The sequence below is a fragment of the Acomys russatus genome, chromosome 20, assembly GCF_903995435.1.
Source record: "Acomys russatus chromosome 20, mAcoRus1.1, whole genome shotgun sequence".
Lineage (NCBI taxonomy): Eukaryota > Metazoa > Chordata > Mammalia > Rodentia > Muridae > Acomys > Acomys russatus.
In genome coordinates this window covers 45,765,563-45,786,056 of record NC_067156.1, presented here as the reverse complement: position 1 = coordinate 45,786,056, position 20,494 = coordinate 45,765,563, and the positions used below count along the sequence as shown (strand labels likewise).

At 39.7% G+C, this 20,494-nt stretch overlaps 1 protein-coding gene across 1 annotated transcript in view; it reads right to left on the bottom strand.

Moving 5' to 3' along the window:
• The window catches only part of Adamts19 (ADAM metallopeptidase with thrombospondin type 1 motif 19), a 203,366-nt gene that overhangs the window by 38,624 nt on the left and 144,248 nt on the right, over nucleotides 1-20,494 (bottom strand). The window contains exons 17-18 of the mRNA XM_051163590.1: nucleotides 9,894-10,051; nucleotides 5,897-6,050 (exon numbers count right to left, since the gene is read on the bottom strand). Coding sequence (XP_051019547.1) covers nucleotides 5,897-6,050; nucleotides 9,894-10,051 — 312 coding nt within the window. The remainder of the gene's footprint in view (nucleotides 1-5,896; nucleotides 6,051-9,893; nucleotides 10,052-20,494) is intronic.

Genomic DNA, 20,494 nt, shown 5'->3' with positions numbered 1-20,494 from the left:
GGGATAGTTATTTCTATTGATGCTTTCTTTTCTTTTTCTTTTTCTTTTTTTCTTTTCTTGTCTGTTGGATGCAAGAAGAACCCATTAATGAAGATGGCCCTGTGAAGAAGGGGCAAGGTAGAGGAGTACAGACTTGGATGTTTATCAGATGCCAGGCTAGGAGAATGAGGGAACTGACGGCATGGTGACATGGGCACCAAGGGAGAAAGAAAAATTCCTTGGGGCAGTGATGACTGATTAGAAGTTCAGTTCCAATAGTGATTTGAATGCACTTGGTGGAGTTCACCTACATCCTTGATTTATGTAACTATATTATGTAAAGTCCCCATTGCCTGCCCTGCTTTGCTTTTGTTGTGGAGGCTCCAGGTGGCCAAGATACACATGCCCCACATGCATACTCCTGTCCCTTTGTTCTCTGCATCCTTGGATGCTCTGCTGCTTTACTCTCCCTTAACACACTGTTTCTTGTCCTTGTTTTTCTCTGCTGCCTTCATCCACAGGGACAGTACTTTGGGATCTAGATAATATGGGATTTAGAACTCTCAACACACAGGAACATTTTATTGTTCATAGACAGTACTTTGGGATCTAGATAATATGGGATTTAGAACTCTCAACAAGACCCTGTTTACCTGCAACTCCCCTCTCCACCTGAATCTCTCTAGCTTCAGATTACCACAGCTTCACTCTTACAGTCAGTCAAATGCCAGCCTCGGGGTCACTCCCTTTCTTTTTTGCTCTTGGATCCTGGATCCCAGCTTATTGTTGACCTGTTTTTGACACTGCTCCTACAGAAAATTTAAAATTATAATATCTGAATGGCTTCCCCAGTACTGTTTTCTCAGTTCATGGTCCTCTTTTCTTCCCAACAACCTGGTATTTCCTTTTATGGTGACAATGTCTCCCTTTGACATCCCACTGGCCACTGTTGGTAACTTCCATATTCTCTGCTCTATTTCCTATGATCTTATGTTCTCATCCCGTTAGTGCACAGAGATCGACAATTTCTAAAATCCAAATGGATCCTACAACCTGTGGACACTACCAGCTTTTCAGGGTCCTTCAAACCCATGCAGCCTTAATTTCCTCTTCATACACCCATTTTGAACTCAGCACATACAGGCGCACTCCATCATTTACTCCTTTCTTATTTTATCATACTCACTTGAAAATTTCCAATTTTACTCTATAAGAGGATTTGAAAACTGCACACAGCTGGAAGGTACTACACCATTGAAGCCATGATAAGTTCATGGCATTGAAATTCAACTGGACCATTAGCGCTACCACAGACCAAAACACAAGTCCCCATTCAGAAGCAGATGAAAGGACCAGCCTCTCCCTGGGGCACTGGACAGATGTTAACCATCACCACAGCCCTAATAAACTTGGTTAAAATCACTCAGTGTTGATGATAATTTAAGTTCCTATTGTAAGTAACCCTTTGATTCTCATGTTCCTGTAAATGAGCAAAGACACTGGCCGACAGGGAAATTTGAGCCCTTAATATTATGGAAGCTGCTCACTCTTCCTTCCATGTCTGTGAAGAATTTTAGTCCTCCAACTGGCATCCAGACTACCCTTCTGCCAGCACAGATGTTTTGAACATGCTATGAAGACCTTACAGAAACACAATGACCTTAACTGTTCTACTCTCCTAAATGCAAAGTTCAGCCTGGACTGTTTCAAACACTTTCTACTGACTTTTTGATAGCACCACACTTAGAAAACTCAAGGGCACCTGAGCCATTTCTCTACATTAGAAGGGGACACTTTCCCTAATGGCTTAGTGGAGGGACTGCTATTACTGACACTGAAAGGACAAGGTCATGATTGGAGCAAACACAAATCCTCATTGGCGTGAGTGTCTGCCGTGGTTATGAGAACACCTATTCTCTGCACACAGATTTGGTCAGCTCCACACCACCCTACCCTGCAGTTGGCTGAGACACACCCTCTAATGAGGCCCCTGTGGTATTGTTACTGTAGTCCTAATACAAAGATTCTCTTGAATGGTTAGGTCTGGCCCACTTCTAGTAGAAAAGGTCAAGAAAGAATCAGCAAGGACAGATAGGCAGCTAAAAGGTCAAGATGCAAAAGCAGCAGACTAGGCAGATGTACTGACAGCTGCAATAGAGGTCTTAAGACTGTTGGCCAGACCTGGCATGGTGGCGCACGCATTTAATCCCAGCACTTGGGAGGCAGAGGCAGGCGGGTCTCTGTGAGTTTGACGCCAGCATGGTCTACAAAGTGAGTCCAGGACAGTCAGGTCTACACAGAGAAATCCTGTCTCAAGAAAAACCAAAAAGAAAAAGAAAAAAAGACTGTTGGCCAATAGCAGCAGCAATTGCAGGAACAAGGAAGGGCCTGGAGTATTTGTCTTCTACCTGGCAGCTCAGCAACTATAACAAGAAGGAGTTGGAGAGTTTAAGAGAGCAGCCACAGCAAGAGTCATGGAGATGCGTAAAGGAGGTTGAAGGGTGGTAAGAAGCCACAGAAGAGAAGCCGCAAGCCCTGTTCTCTAAAAGGGTTCCAGGGAACTGCTAAGTATTTAGAGAAAATGTCTATAGCCAAGGCTCACATGCTGTACCACTGGCCACTGGCCTTGATGGAGGAACTGGCACTTACTATTTGCATCAGTTACTCTTCTGTTGCTGTGAGAAGACAGTGTGACCAAGGCAACTTATAAGAGAATTTATTGAGAGCTTATGGTGTCAGAGGGTTAGAGTGCAAGACAGTGGAGCAGCAGCTGAGAGCTGACTTCCTGAGCTGCAAGCAGGAGGTAGAGAGAGCTAACTGGGAAGGCATGTAGTGTTTGAGACTTCAGAACTGGGGGCAGTGTATCCAAATGCAGGCATTTGGGTGACTTATGGATAACGTCTCCTTCAAGCCACCACCCGAGAGGAGTTAAGAAGTGCCACCACTGTCACCCAAAGGCCTGCATGAGAGCACCAGCTGCTGCTGTTCTTACTTCCTGCTGGTAACCAGTTGCTATAAGATGCTGGACGCTATGAAATATGCCCAAGAGCAGGCCTTGAAGAACTGCTCATTGCTGACCCATGGTCTGTCATCTAACCTAAAGATACCCATCCAGCTAACGTGTAACAACTCCAGTCTTCTTGCCTTTTTCTAAGTGGTCACTTCATATTTCTCTCTGCAAAGCTCCTCTATGGACCTTGGCACCCTCACTCTCTGCAAAGTGGCCTTTGTGGAGAGAATGACCACAGCTGAAGAGGAACTACATGTGCCCCCAAACGGCTTGTTTTCCTGTGACTAGTGACAGGCTGTCCATGGTTTTTGTCAAGTCAACTTACTCATTCCGGTCTTTCCCACTCCAGCTGGGTATTATCCCAGCAATTTATCACTCTCTAGCCTGATGTCCTCCTTTAGAAAATGCACATTGACACACGATGTGCAATGCCTGTTATTGGAACCAACAAATGCAAAGCCCTTAGACTTTAATCCCTTCTAGCTACTGCCACACTTGCTTCTCTCTTCTTTTATCAATACTTATTGAGTTAAGAGGTCCTGTCTTTAGCTATTACACTTTCTCTTTTTCATATTTTAGCTTTTGCGTTTTTAAACATGAATGCAATGTATTTTGATCATATTCGTTCCCATTTCACCACTACCTTTTTGCCCCTCTCACTCTCACGAACCCCGTTCCTCTTTCTAACTAGTCCCCTTTCCACTGTTAGGACGCTTTTGTGTGGGGTCAGCTACTGAAGCGCGCTTATCTCACTGGTGGCTGCACCACTAAGGAAATGCCTCTCCACCTTCAGCAGCTGCTATCTGTCCTCCTAACCCCGACATTTCAGACTTCCCTTTGTAAGCTAATGGTGACTTCGTTCTGCCATTTGGAGACATCAGCTCAGCCCCACCCCCAAAGTCTTATAGCTTCACATCTAGCTCATCACTTCTCCTCTACGGCTTCCAAGAGGTCTCATAAGCCTGGTCCCTCTGTTGCTTCAGTGCACCACCTACCCTTTTTCTCTATCTAGTTCACTTTCAGCTGAGGATCAGAAAGATGCTTTCACACCTGAGGATGCTCGGTCATGGCTTTCCCACCCTTCCTTTGGATTTCTTATCACCCACAGAAGGAGGGCAGAGGAGGCACCCTGTCACTCTCTGCCTATCAGCTCTACCCTTGCTTCCCTTCCATATTACAGCTACAGCTGCTGTTCTGCCTTAAGAACTCAATTCAGTATCACTTCTGTGGAGGGCTTTTCTGAAAATCTGGTTTACAGTGCACCTGCTCCCTGCCTCTCACCTCTCCTGTTTATTCTCCTCATTGCTTGTCTTATTTTTGACCTTGGCATAATTTCATGCAGCTTTGCTTATCTGGGCATCTATTTTCTGCTTCTTCTATCCCATGTGCTCTCCCGACAGCTATGCCGGTTTCTTCTGGTGCCTTCCTCACTTCTTTAGGAACATTTAGGCTATGAGTGTAGACAGTTGTTTGTTTCTTTGTTTGTTGTTTTTAACCCAGAAAACAGATGTTTCAGTTCCTGGCACAAACCATTTAATATCCTGCTCCCTACATAGGTATAATAATTCTACACACTGAAGATTCTCTTTTATCCCTCAAAGGCATCTGCTGCATGGAGCTGTGTCAACTGTTAATACATGGAATTAAGCATTGGAGTAGGATACACACAAAATCTAGGACGCAGGCGCTCCTCAGAGAATGGTCAAATTGAGAGATTTCCCACACTCATGTTTTATGCTGGAGTAACTCTTGTTCCTTCGCCTCTTAATATCTAACATAGAAATAGAAAACACTGGCCCCAATTTTTGGGTGCTTCTATATTCATGGGTAATAGTGTATTACTTTATAATTAGTAAGCTCAGGAAATGAAGGAATTGAATTGTTTACTTTGCATGCACATCTGTAGGGCACAAACAAATTAAAAACAAACTCAATATATGAGTCTGTCAAAACACTCATTCATTCAGTACATGCCTGTCAGTTTTATGGGCTGATATACATTAAAATTGATAAAATTTAATATTTTTAATTTTTTGTACCAATACTATGCTGTCTCTATGACTATAATTCTGTAGTACAATTTAAAGCCAGGTATAATGATAGCTCAAAAAGTTCTTTTATTATTCAAGATGGTTTAAGTTAGTGTGTGTGTGTGTGTGTGTGTGTGTGTGTGTGTGTGTGTATGTTTCCATATGAAGCTGAAAATTGTCCTTTCAAGATCTGTGGTAACCTGTGTTGGAATTTTTATGGAGATCGCATTGAATCTATAGGTTGTTTTTGGTAGTATAGACATTTTTACTATATTAACCCTATCAGTCTACGAGCATTGGAGATCTTTCCATATTCTGATATCCTGCTTAATTTCTTTCTTCAAAGTTTTAAAGTTCTTATAACACAGGGCTTTCACTTGCTTGGTTAGAGTTACCCCAAGATATTCTATATTAAGCATGTTGTGAAAGGTGTTGTTTCCCTGATTTCTTCCTTGGGCCATTTTTCATTTGTATATAGAAAAACTATTTATTCTTGTGATTTAATTTTGTATCCAGCTTCTTTGCTGAAAGTATTTATCAGATGGTGGTAGTAATAAACTGTACATCACAGCCTGAATGGTATCTCTGGAACCTGGTTTGCTGTAACAAACACAAATCTTCCTATGGAATACATACAACAACCAGTCTAATGGGGTAAAATGGAACAATGGTCAGTAGCCTTTTCAGTTTAATTAAGTTTTTCCCCCATGAAATAGTTTGGATGTTCAGGTTGTTCACACATTATAACGGATGTAGTTTACAAACCCTTCTGGAATCTAGAACCGTAAATAAGAGATTTTACATCTATTGTAACTATCAGTGATTAATCAGATAACAACTGAAGTTTTGAAAAGAAAGAAGGTTAAAATTTCTTCACCTCCTCCACATGTGGCATTGCAATCCTCCCAGCCTGCGTGTGTCCACAGGAAGAGGGGTTCTGGCTCCTTAGAGCTCTGATTGTCAGGAAGTGGTTCTGATGGAACAGTATATTCATAGTGAAGACCATAATTCTGATCTTGAAATAGGAGGACCTACGGCATAGAGAGCGGTTAAAGAACGTGATTTCAGGAGAGCACATTCCATGAGAAAATCTACAAAGATATTGATACTTAAAAATACTAACTGCACAATGAACATATACCTTTGATTCACAGCATTCATGCGACAATACCTTTAATGGTTTGAAATGTTATACTTTTCAAAAGACTGGAGAGCCACCTGCGAGCTAAATACATCATGATAAAAGCTCACTTGAATGAAATAAGAAATATCTGATCATTTCTTTTGATTTGGCAGACCACTTCCCAAAGCGTGGTGTGTGTGTGTGTGTGTGTGTGTGTATGTGTGTATATATATATATATATATATATATACATATATATATTATGTGTTCAAAGGGATGTGTATTGCATCTAATGTCAAGATATAACATCAAAATCAACCTTAGATTTTTCCACACTCATTTAAAATAAAAAGACAGAAAACTCATTCAGTCAATATGGGGTGTGCTGTTGCTGTCCAGTTTTATGCCAGCTTGAAATAGCTAGAGTCATTTGGGAAGTGGGACCCTCAATTAAAAAAGATGTCTGTATAAAAAGCTGTCTGCATACAAGTCTGTAGGATATTATCTTGATTTCTTATGGACATGAGAGGGCTCAGCCTACTGTGCATGGTAGCACCCTGGTAGGCAGTTCTTGGTGGTAAAGGAAAGCAGGTTGAGCAAGCCAGGAGGAGAAAACCAGCAAGCGGCACACCTGCATGGCCTCTGCTTCCGTTCCCATTTACACGGTCTTGCTTTCAATTCATGCCTTGACTGAATTACAACCGAATTAAACCTTTCTTCTGGATGTTATGATGTTTTATGAGAGCAGAAGCAACCTTGGCTAAGGCACAGGGTAAGGCTGGAGACTGGACGTTGCTATTAGAAATGGTAGGCAAATTCCGAGCCACTAGAAGGGTGACAGTTCTGCTCTCTGGATGTTTACAGTTATCTTAAAATTTTGGCAATGTGTATGTTTAATGGAATTTAAATAAACGTTAGATTAGTAGCAGCACTCTAATACACAAAACGTTTAGTAAACTAAAATGGGTCAATGGGCATGAACTTGAGTTTACACCATGCTGAGCTACAAGTAGGGATTATGACATTTTGGCTTACACCAGTATCCAATATATAATGTATGCATATATTTAAACAATGGGGAGTAAATGAACATGTATGTTTGTTAGAAATTTGTTTTCATGAAACATGTTAAATTTAACCATATGAAACATGTAACATCTATCGATCTGACAATCTGTCCAAACATTTGGTACATAAAATTATACATATATTTTAAAATTGGGTTGGTGGGGAGAAATATTAACTATTTAACCTTTATCTACATTAGTTATAGTTATAGGTGATTCAGAGATAACACAACTTGCAAAAACACATAAAGGAGCCCAATGTTAAGTATGAACATATAAACTGACTTTTCCTTACTTTCTCTCAGATTTTGTTCATCACATCAAAAGGAGTGCTATGATATATCTGATTAGAGGATTTTGGAGCTGGTGTACTTACTTTATGAACATTATCTTGTAATAGAATTAATAGTTTTTAAGTTCACAAATGTGAAACCTACGGGTACCAAGTCAGAGTACATCTCAATACTGATTTTGGATTAAATATTTCATCAGATATTGCCAATTATAAATTACTTTCAACCTAATAAAGGGTAGAAATTTAAATATTTTTATTGTTATGTCAATATAACCATTTAAATTTAAATTTGATGAAATGACTATTAATTAATAAGACTTATTTGCCACCCTACCTAATTATATGAAAAAATTCCTGGTTTTCTTCATAAGCTACCTTTTCATTGATAGAAGTTCAAACTGCAATGAACATCTAATGTAATTTAGAATTATGCGATTGGCCACAAAACCATGAGCTCTTTCATAAACCATTTGACTTGGCAGAATTCCTTGCAGAAGGAAAGTGTGAGCACGTTACAGTCAAGAGCACACGTTGAGGAATGGCAGCAACAGACACTGCCTTCCAAGTCAGAACCGGGTTTCAATCTGCAATAGTCATTAAAGAAAAATATCTCAGAGGTACAGTTCCCTTTGGATTACCAAATAAATCCAGGTCACACACATAGCTCCTTTTTAGATCCAGTTCACCGAGTCATTTGCGATTCATGATTCCAGGAAAAGCCCTGGCAATTGCTAGTCAGATTAAGAGCACTGCTGCAAGAAAATTCTCTGACTCTGAGGTCTGATATATACTGTTTTCACATTTTAAACAGAGGCCCGGAAGAATTCTCAGTCTTGTATTTTTCTTAAGTAGGTTAAAACATATATGGTTATAGAATGCTGTCACATATGGTAGTATTTTTAGATATTAAATCATTAAAAATGCCATTGATATTATCTTACAAGATTCAGCCAAAGACAATACTAAGTATTTTACCCACAATACAGATATTTGTGTTTGTTTGTTTGTCTAGACAATATAGGACAGAGTGGATCTTTTTGTTGAAATTGTCAAATAGGATGCAAAGTAATAGTGAGGAGATGCATAAAATGATTATTTAAAGGCCATATATATATATTTATGAACCAAGACGTACAGAATAGACATGTACTATTTATTCTGTGCAGGAAGTACACACACTTCTCACTTCGCCTTTTTATTCCTATTGAAGCAAATAGTCTGTAGTTATATGAAGCCTGGAAATTCAAATCTTGGTTTCGGGACCAGCGGCAGTAGATAACAAGTGGGAGTTGTGGGAAATAAGTGAATCTCAGGTTCTGACCCAAGCCACGTCAATCAGAAGGTACATTTAAAAAAGAGCCCCCAACAACAGGTCCATCAAAATAAGACAGGCAGTAAACTACGGTGTGATTTGAATCTGTATCCTAGAATAAGGTACAGGGATTTCTGTAGCTAAAGATTAATTCAGCTGCAGTGAAGATGTTAAATAACGTGACACGTGCCACTACAAACAAGTGAATTCGTTGTGTTAGAGTGGTTTTCTGTGCATGAGTATATAGAAAAATGTTGAGGTATTTGAATTTTATATTTCCTTTTGCCACTAGAGTAAAAACTCATTCTGTCTGTTCAGTCACTCCTTTGGGTACTTTCCCATCAGCTCTGAGAGCCTTGATCAAGGCCCAAGACCGACCCAGCAGCCCAGACACAATCCCACTGTTCTAGTCCTTTGCGTTTCGGCCCCCTCTTGATGCACATTTAGTCTTTTGCTACATGATAAACAACATGACAGTTGCAAACAGTGCAGTATTCATAGTCATTTACAGATAATTCATTAACCTAGGGAGAAACACAGTGAGGAGACCAAGAGTTCCTTTAAGATGTGTTTACCTATTCCTCTTCTCAAACCAATGCTTTATTAAAGGCACATTCTACAGACACAGGTGAGTCCCATCAGATGGGTGCTGCCTTGCTGGAATTTCCACGCTATAGCTCTGTCTTGATGAATATCCATTCTGGTTTGTGGGGAAACAGTTTCTTATTCTTTGGTGATCGTTTCCACTCTGTTTGTTAATTCCCTACAACATCTTGCTCCACTTTTAATAATTACTATTTTCAGACGTCATGGTTTAAAGTATTTAAAAATGCCTACAAATATCTCATCTCTAAAACAATCTTAAATGCTGTTCTGACAATTCTGATTTTAAAAACAGATGGGGAGAGGTAGAAAAAGGGGGAGTGAAGGAGGGAAAGACAGGGAAGGAAGGAAGAAAGGAGGGAGGAGAGGGAGGGTGGGAGGGAGAGAGCAGAGGAGGGAGTTGGGAGGGGAGGTCAGGAATGTCTCTGCCACGCGAAGCTGGTTCTGCAACACTATGCCATTTCTTCCTCTTACCAGGAGATGTAAAGGTGTGGTCGTGGGACCTTTGGCAGAGATCTTCTCCCACAGGCCTCGTCTTACGTAGTGCACTGTAGTCCCCGCTAGACTGAACGCTCCAGAGTGCTCTATCTTCCAGTCACTGTTTATAGACTGTTTGCTGGCATCTCGAAGAGCTATAAAAAGATGAATTGCATGAGGAGTGGGAGCAACGCTACTGATGAACATCCTCCTGACATTATTTTGTTGAAGGCATTGCAATGCGTCTTCAAACTCTGAAATGCTAAGTCAGTCACTGGCCTCGGGGCTATGAAGTCAAAGGAATTTTCAGCATCTATCAGGTACTTATGTCTCCTTTAAATATCATTCACCTGGGAAGGTTTTTCTCCTCCACCAAAAGCTGTTCTACTGCGTGTACTCCCATCAATACAAGCAACACGATTATGAAAACATGAAACTCACTGCATCAATCTTCCCTACAAAATAGTTTTTATCATATGCTAATGTCTAAAGGGAAGTTTAACAAGCATGCATATCCTTATTTTTGTGAGATCGATGTTTAATTGTTAATTTTTACTGAAAGGGAAATCTGTTGATCTAAACATCTCAAAACATTGCCAGCGTTTATTACCACCAACAAAAAGACATTCCTTAAACAATGTTAAAACTTCTGGGAAAAAAAAAAAACAAACAACAAATGGATATTTTTGTAAGGTTTAGCATCTGTAAATTATATTAAGTATTTCAAGAAATGTTTTTATCTAGTGTTGCACATTGGTCAATATTTTCCAATTTCCATGCTTGTATTTCAGGTTACAATTATCAACTTACAGTTTCTGAAAATCTCTAATAAAAATGCCTTAAAAACTCCCCTTGGGCTTTATGGAACATAATATTCACTCCATTCATGTTTTGGCTTTCAATGTTTCCTAGAAAATGGCATATACATGTACGTGCGAATCCCACAATTTATAGGTTCAAGGGCCACTTCATTCAGAAGCAGGAGTCTGTACATATCATGTTTCTTGATTTTATTTTTTACCTCATTAACTTGAAAAACATATTTTTGAAAACCTTGCTTCTGGCAATCAGTGGAACTGCTCTGCTCACTAGGACAATGTATGGAGAGTCAGCTTTCCAGCTCTCGATGAGGGTGGAGGACAAAGCTGGCATAATCTCTATGATTGCCTGGCGGTCTTCCTGAGGACATTTACCAGGGCACAAGCAGAGAAGGCTTCCCAAGGGTGGGAGGCACAGAGAATGGAGTCCAAGCTTGCTGAGAAAGCTAGCATGTGTTTTATGGAGCACTGGAGAGGTGTGAGTTACAAGAGAAAAAGCATTTCCAGGGAGCCTTTGACTGTATAGCTGAATATTCAGCTTCAAACAAATAGGGTGTGATTCCCCAAAGCCGGGAAATGAACAACTGCCCAGAGAGCCTAAGGGTTTTAGACGTTCTAAATTTTTTAGTTAAAATAGGTATGGAGAAAAAAAAAAAAATACAAAGTCTGGGTAATCACAAGCTGAGTTGCTTCTTAATATAGAGAACCTAAAAAAGCAGGTAGCCAAGTTAAAAAATAATTAGCAATTTCTTATTAAAGCAACCTGAGTCAGACAGATGCTGGGACTCACTGCTCGGCTCCAGGTGAGAATAGTATGGAAGAATGGTGGAATAGAAGAACCCAGAGAGTTCAGGAGCCCCACAAGGATCCATCAAAGCTGGAGAATCTGGACCCAGGGGACCTGCACAAACTGTTGCACCAACCAAGGACAATGCATGCAATAAATCTAGACTCCCCTACTCAGATCTAGCCAATGGACAGCTCATCCTCCAAGGTCATAGGGAGAGCGGGGACTGCCTCTAACATGAACTCTGGTACCAGTTTTTTGGTCACTCCCCTTGGTGGGGAGGTCAGGAGTCACACAGAAGAAGGGGAAGTATGCTATCCTGATGAAACCTGATAGGCTGTGGTCATATGGAGGGGAAAGAGGTCCCCTTCTGTCAGGGGTCTAGGGGAGGGGAATAGGGCAGAAGAGGAAGAGTGGGAATCAGAAGATACAAGTGAGGGGATACCAATCAGGATGTAATCTGAATAAATTATAATAAACAATAAATAAACCAAAAAGGAAAGCAACGTGAGTCTATGCAGTTTCAGCATGTGTAATGCTGATCCAGAAGTAAAAGAACTCTTTAGCAAATGAAATTTATAATCAGTAATAAAGAAAATATAATACAGCCACTGATCCAGATCCATGCTATGTTAACCATGTTCGCCACCCAGTTAAAGACCTGCTGGGGATATGGCCACCATATCGACCTATAATAATTAGGGGAAACTCAAGAGTAAATCGAGATTCAAGAACCTTAGAGATAGTAGAACCAGTGAACCAAGCCTTTAAGTATGGACACACATTTATAGGAAGGTATGTAATATTGGAGATCAACGGGAGCTGGAAAATAATCAAATCAAATGTCTTAGAACAGGAAAACATGATATACCGAACACTGAACTTAATGAATGGGCTTAAAAACACTCTAAACAAAGACATAATCGTAGGAAGAACTAAAAGTCAGAGAAGAGAGACCAGATGAATGGAAACAGTGCAAGGCGGACATGTGGGAACCACTGTGTGGATATACTGGTGAGACTGGAATTTCAGAAAAGGGTTAGGACATACCAAGTATGTCAGGGCAAAGTATTTAAAAGTATTTTACATTTTCTTAAAATAAAAACACCTCCAGGTTTAAAAAAGTACAAGGAACTCATATAATAAAACACACAAATACACACACATACACACAACACACACACACACACACACACACACACACACACACACACACACACACACACACAGAGCCATACAGGTAACATGGTGATCGAGATGACATAGTTTAGAGTGGCCAGAAAGAAAAATAAATCTGTTACTTGTGGGCATTTTAAAAAATGCATAAAATGTAGTTTCCACCACCCAACAATGAAGTTTCTTTTCACAGCTGATGGAGAACATTACAGAAATCCAAAATGGCCAAAATAGAGAGAACAACGGGTTGTTGGGTACCCAACACCAACCGATGTATCTAAAACATAACATGTGAATGCAAAGTGCAGAAAACATCATGGAAAAAGAGGGGGCATTGCAAGAAACAGAGGAACAAGATGTCCGTCTTGGGGGACAGGAAAGCCACAGCCATGAACTCTCAACAACATGGCTGTCTAAATAAGATCTGTACAATGACAACACTAATGGAAGTCTTTCAAGGGTCCATCTCTAGATAAAGAGCTACAGGTACATAACGGCTGCTGTGGGTGGGAGAATCAGTCTTCCCATGGATGAGGCCCCATAGGCTCTCCAGCCCTAAATACAGATACAAGACTCAGCAACTGCACACATACGTACCCAGATATGTAACAATAATTAAAGAAAAGGTACTAAATTTGAGAGAGACCTGGGGCACAGGAAGAGTTATGGGGGAGAAACAGGGTAGGAATGGTATAAATACAATCCTCATGTATGGAAATTTCAAAGCATTAAATTACACATAGAATGTTCATGTGTTTTTAGAAATAATGCCAGTGAAAGGAACCCAGTCAACTCCCTGGGCTAGAGAATTTAGAGAATTTTTTGGAGAAGAACATACATCTGCCACTTTACTACATTCTGAACATTTGTCCGGCTACACATAGATAATTATAGCTCTCACCCCTCTTTGTAACAGATAGACAACATTACAGAAAACCACAATCAATCAAAATGTAGAGCTGGGGCGCCCCAACTCTTAGGTCTACAACACAAACCTAAGGCTCAGGGATCATGGTGGAAGAGGTGGCCAGAAGACTGCAAAGAGACAAGAGAACAGGCAATTTGGTGTGAGATTGTGTATCTAAGAAATGTCAAAAGCTACACCCATAGAGTTTTACTAACACGACTGTCTAAACATGAATGGAACAAGGATGAAACCAACAGACATGCCAAAGTATATGTGAATGGCCCGGCCCGTGAGGCCTCAAACCTACACAAAGAACTAGAGGCAACTAAGAAATTGCTCAGAATGGGAGAGATAGTCTTCTCCAGGGAAGAAATACCCAATTGCTTATCCAATACCAAATGGTCAAGCACTGAAAACATACATACAAGTAAACTGAGGTTATGTTTAGAAATACATGTGAATACACAAATACATATATGCATACAATAATAACTAATGAAAAAAAGAAGCCATGAATTTGAAACAGAAGGAGTGGTTTATGAAAAGGTTTGGATGGAGAAAAGAGAGGGGGAGTAAATAATATAATATGTTATATTCACAAAAATTAATTAAAATTAGAAAAATATTAATATGCAAAAGAGGAACTTTTTTCAATAACTTAAAAATTAATGCTAACAAAAACTATAATTCTATACCTAGTGAAGATATTTTTAGACACAAAGGTAAAATGAGTAGAATTTCAGACAAAACCTTAGGAATTTATTGTCAACAGACTTGTTCTCCAAAAGAAGTTGAAGGATTCTTCACTCTGACAGAAAACAGTACCAGGTGGGAATGTGTGTGAGAGAGTAGAAGTGTAGCTATGGTAGCTGTAGAAACACATAAAATATCTCTTCTAGATCAATTCATTTGCTCAGAGATTGGTGCCTTCCAGCAAGTGACTACAATGTATTAGGGTGTTTAAAACACACTGCAAAGTAAACGAAGGGTGTGGATGTGGAAATAAAGCACATAACAGTGAAAGAGCAGGTGAAGGCGAGATGCAGTACTTAATAACTTACATTATGCATAAAAAGTTAAAATAAAATTTGAAAGGATCCAACAGCAAATCAAAATTCCTATTGTAAGGGCTAGATCAATCAACAAAATACAAAACATTAGGTATATCTATCTAATATGCAAGTCAATGAGATAAAATAAAGTAGTAGAAACTACCCTGCTCAATAGTAGTGAGATAAATAGGGAAACTGATTCAAAGAAGAAATGAACAATTAGAAAATCAATTCAGCATGTCCATTATTATATCAGGCTTAAAGGGACTGAGAACATTGGAGGTTGTCAGGCTCTGAAGACAGAAAGACCCTGATATTTCCAGTTTATAAACCTATGCCTTAAAAAGAAAGACCAAGATTAAGAGGATGGAAAAATGAAGCAGGCAACATTCAGAAAATGGTTCACTGGCTATATATATGCCTTACAGCATGGGCTTTCAGGAGTATTGCTATCTTACAATTACATAAATGTTTCCAACTTACAATTAATTTGAATTTTAAGTGACACATGAAGGGCTGGCCAGATGGGTCAATGGGTAAGAGTGCATCCTGGACAAACATGAGAACAGGAAGGTGAATTCCTACAGTGCACATACAAGACAGGGTATGGTTGATAATGCCAGTCAGAGTGCACATATAAGGCAGGGTATGGTTGATCATGCCTGTAACTCCAGCATTCGGAGGTGTGGATCCTGGGAGCATACTGACCAGAAAATTCAGCCAAAATGGTGAGTTTTTGTTCACTGAGAGATTCTTTCTAAAAGGAGTGGACAGAGAGAGAGAGAGAGAGAGAGAGAGAGAGAGAGAGAGAGAGAGAGAGAGAGAGAGAGAGATTGTACACATGCATGTACCACTAACACACACACACACACACACACACACACACACACACACACACCTCTTTACTCTTCTTTCCCCAGTTGATCAGACAAAAAAGATTATCTGTAAGTATGTAGAAACCTTGAACTGGTGTACTGTAACTGACAGTGAAGATCGTAACTGGAAATTTCAGAATTTCCAGGCCAAAGGTGATAAACCAGGCCTCAATTGATGCCTGGCTGCATATATTCTTTTACCCCAGGACCTAACACTGGAAATGCATGACAGAATACTCAGAATATCTGTAAATTAAGTGTATTTCACACATAGCTCAGAGATCCAAGCAGAAATCACAATGGGTTTGTAAAAACAGCTTGGGCTGAAAGTGCACTGTGAAAGATGCCTAAAGTGGGTGCAGAGGCACTTTCGTAGCTCCGAAGTGTCATGCGAGGAGAGGAGGCAGCTAAAGTTACTCTTCTGTTTTTATCTGTGGTCGGAGAACAATGAAACCTCAAACGGAGAACAATAAAACCTCAAAAGCAAATGAAAAAAAAAAAAAAACCGACAGAGGAGTGAATCAATGGTGGAGGCAACCGGCAACATCCAACGTTGGTTATCTGGGGCGACTTAATACCTGACAAACCTTAAACTGAGCAAGAAAACAAGACACAAGGTAATAGTAGTGGAAAAAAAAAAAAGGAGTCCAAACACTGTCCTTCTCAGCGATGGTGCAATGAGGAAATAGCAGACACAGCTCTCAGCCAACCAGTGTGAGAAGACAAATGAAGCAAATTATTTCCTGCAGAAGACAATTACCAAAAACTGTATGAAAGAATATATGAAAATACAAATTCTCACTTGTAATATCCATGTGAAAAGTTCCATAAAAAACAAAACACAGTACATATAAAGGAATAATAGGGATTAAAAGGCCTTCCCACAAATAAGACTTCAATAGTTAAAGATCAAAGTAAAACTGTTACTAATTTTAGACAAAATAGCGTAGGCAAAAGAGGGGTTACAGGGTTCTTCAAATCCACTTAAAATGCTGTCATATGTGGGTAATATATCTAAATGTGTTACTGTTTTATACTAATCAAGAATATTTACTTGACTTTTTAAATACTCAGAAAATTACAGTTTTATATATTCTGGGAATAAGGGCTTTCTGAAGCCAAGTGAATTATTTTCTTTGGGACCAGAGTCTTTCTCTGTACTTTTAAATGGTTTCCTAAGAAGATAAATAAATATAGTAAGTATGCTATTTATGAAATTCTGTTTACATTTTCTGTGTGTGACACAACCTATATACTGATCTGATGTTTTATTCACCGTGGTGTTTGCTGTATGATGTCTGCGTTCTTTCTGTTTCCTGGTTTATTTTTAACATTGTAGTTGTTGAGTCCCCCAAGTCTTTTGAGACGTGGCTTGAAGGGGGACTGTCTATGGAATTTGCTTCCTTCAGCATGCATCAACCACATTGATACCTGTATTAAGACAAAAATCTCCAGGGGGTTTGCGGCTTCACACTTAGGTGACATGGGTGCTGCACGTATGTGGGTTTGCTTTGCACTGCAAGTTCTCAGGAAACTTCATTTTCCATGTCGGCCTTACACTGTTATAGACACTTCCTCGCTTTCTCCTCGCGTGTATAAATTATGTTCCTCCGTCCCACACTTGGAGTCCTGTGAGGTCCAACTTTGAGTGAAAGGCTCCTATGAGAGATCTTTTCTGCCTCTAGTATCACCCTGGTTCTCAGCAGCTGACTTCGGTCACTGGATGAAGCCATCAAGTGGCGCTTCAGGAATCTCAGTGTTCAACTTTCTGTCTTCACTGTTGTCTTGGTACTTTAGGGCTTAATTTCCGTCCTGTTTAGACCCTGTTGGCTGGTGTTTGTCCTTCCTTCGAAGGTCTGATGTTGAAACCTGACTCCATATGGTGATGTGATTAGGAAGTGGGGCCACTGTGAGGTAATTAGAGTTGGCTGAGGTTAGTAGGGCACAATCTTCATAAATGAGATTAGTGTGCTTGTGAGAGCCCTGAGGGGCCTTGCTCCCTCTCCCTCTGCCATGTAAGGACACAGAAGACAGGAGTTTCCAGCTCATAAAAGTGCCTCATCAGAACCCAACCATATTGGTCTCCTGAGCACAGACTTCCAGCCTTGAACTCTGAGTAGCAAATTCTATTATTTATAACCCACTCAGCCCACGGCTCTTTGTTACAGCATCTTGAGGTAATTAAATCAAGAGGCAATAATCAAAAGGGAAGGTCACTTTATCTTTTGCTCATTTCAAATTATTTTTAGTGAGCTTTTTGCCCTTGTACCCTGTGAGTGAAATTTCAGACAGAATAAGTTGGATTTGCTTCTTTTGTGAGTTTTTTTCTCCTTTTGGAAGTCATAATCTATAATGACTTTATAAATAAAAACATATGTTTTATTCATTTTAGGCTAACTGGCCAATCATTAACAAAATAATGCTATAATCTTTGGAGAAGCCAATATTAAGTGAATATAATTAAAATAGGGAGTAACGGAAAGAGAAATTTTATTGGGAAGTGATTAAATGTCTCCTGTGTAATAATATATTGTTTGATGTCAACAATTGGAATTGTTTAAGGATTATGTCAGCTAAAGTTCTATGTTTTATTTATTTTTCTACATTTATCTCCTTTGAAGACTTCTTACAACTTCCTTCCTATCCCCAAAGGAGCCATATGGAGAGTGGCTTATCATATGTATCGACTTGCAGGTCTTTAGCACCCAGGACTTAACACTATGTCACTCCTCTTTTTTCCTCATTCATCACTTCTTACCAAGACCTAGAAGTCACCTTTGAATCCTTACTAGCTCTCAGTACAGTCACACTGAACATGTTTCAGTTCACCTACTTCAGAATCTCTGGAAGCCCTTGTTTTTGTTTTGGTTTGGTTTGGTTTTTTTTCCCAATCCTATTCTACTTGCTGGTCACTTTGCTTACACCCTGTACTCTGTACTCTTCATTCTTTAGTAAGGAAGAGAACACTAGGCACTCGGGTTACATGGTAACACATAAGGAAGCAAAGCTTACTGATTCTCTGTAGTATGTAGCATTTTTGCTATGTAAAAAATAGACAGTGTTTTGAAAACTGACAATAATAAAGAGTAGAAACAAGATAGATATAAGACTCAAAATTTAAACTGTGTGTTCTTAAAATAATAACAGCAGCACTAACAATAAAAATAATAACAAGACAGTGATCACAGAACAACATAGTTTATAATTTACATGCCCTACTTTATATCAATAAATTATCTAAGTACAAAATAAGGAGAAAAGAGGTAGTATGCGTGGAGTTAAAGGAAAATGTGTTAAATTAGGACTTTCACTTTAGAAAATTCCAATTGTTACATGAAAAGCAATGACTTTTTCCTAAAGGTACACTAAAAAGATTCATACTAGGGACTGGAGAGATGGTTCCATGGCTAAGAGTTTGTTTGCTTTTGAAGAAGTCCTGGGTTCGACTCCCAGCATCCACATGACAGCTCAATCACGTATATAATTCCAGCTCCAGGGAATCTGATACCCTCTTCTGAAGACAGAGGCACCAGACATTCAAGTGTTACATATACATACAGATAAAATATCTATACACATTCAAACACACACACACATACACACACACAAGCTCAATTTTCTTAACCAATACATTTTATTACAACTTATTAACTGAGCGTACGTCACTTATAACCCGACTAACCAAACCAATAGGAAAAGAGGATTAAGGAACACAATTACAAAACCATAAGGATATCAGTTCTGAGGAACGATTCTCTTAGTGTAATCAGCAGAATTTCTTCTGTTGGAACCTGGAGTAACCAGAACCCGGAACCTCAGCAGGAGCCAGAGCCCAAAAGCCTTCCCTTGAGTGGTTCTCTCAAAGTGGAGCAATGAACAGCCAACACTATCCCAAGTCTTCAATGAGCACCCCCTCCGGTTCTGGGCTCATTTATATATCTCCTCCCAGAGTCTATTCACGGGATCTTTTCAGCTGACAACAATCAAGCTCCCACACGAGGCGGTTGGTCTTCTAGTGGATTAACCTCACCTGTTCTCTCACAAGACTGCTCTGATCCCACACTTGGGATCCTAAAAAACAGGTTTATCTCTCCTTCACACACACACACACACAGAAACACAAACACACACACACACACAGAAACACACACACACACACACACAGAAACACACACACACACAGAAACACACACACACACACACAAACACACACACACACACACACACACAGAAACACACACACACACACACAGAAACACACACACACACACAGAAACACACACACACACACAGAAACACAAACACACACACACACAGAAACACACACACACACACACAGAAACACACACACACACACACACACACACACAGAAACACACACACATGCCCATTAACTTGGCGTATCTATGTTCAAAACATAGATGCTGTACCTAGATACTTTGGATCTGAATTCAGGATCACAGATCAAAGACTTGTGACACCGAACAAAAACACATATATTTTTTTCTGTTATTTCTTCTGAAAATTTTAGTTGGGAATTTCACATATTTATTAGAAGTATCTGCCTCAGCCATGGGGTTGAAAGCTTTACTTAACAGACAGGCATTTCATGTTGTTCTCCAAGAGTTATTCTACACGTGTAAAGCATCTTTCCTTTGTACAGTTCAGTCAACATGTTGAGATTATTTCATGCATAGCGTATCTGACTTTTGTCATTGCAGAGAAAGCAATGAGGAAACCATCTTTAGCCACTATCAACGGAGCTACACGAGGTAAGTGCACACACAAACAAGGAAGTTCTGACAGTCACAAGCTTTGGAGGGAGTATAAACAGTGGAAAAGCATAACAGGGAGTGACGTGGCGCAGCTCAGGGAGAACCATAGCTTTAAGCAGGTGGCAGGACCTACAAATGTATCGGATCAGAGTGAGAGAGAAAGGAAGACTCTTGGTTCAGGCATGATCCACTGATGAGAAATAAATGA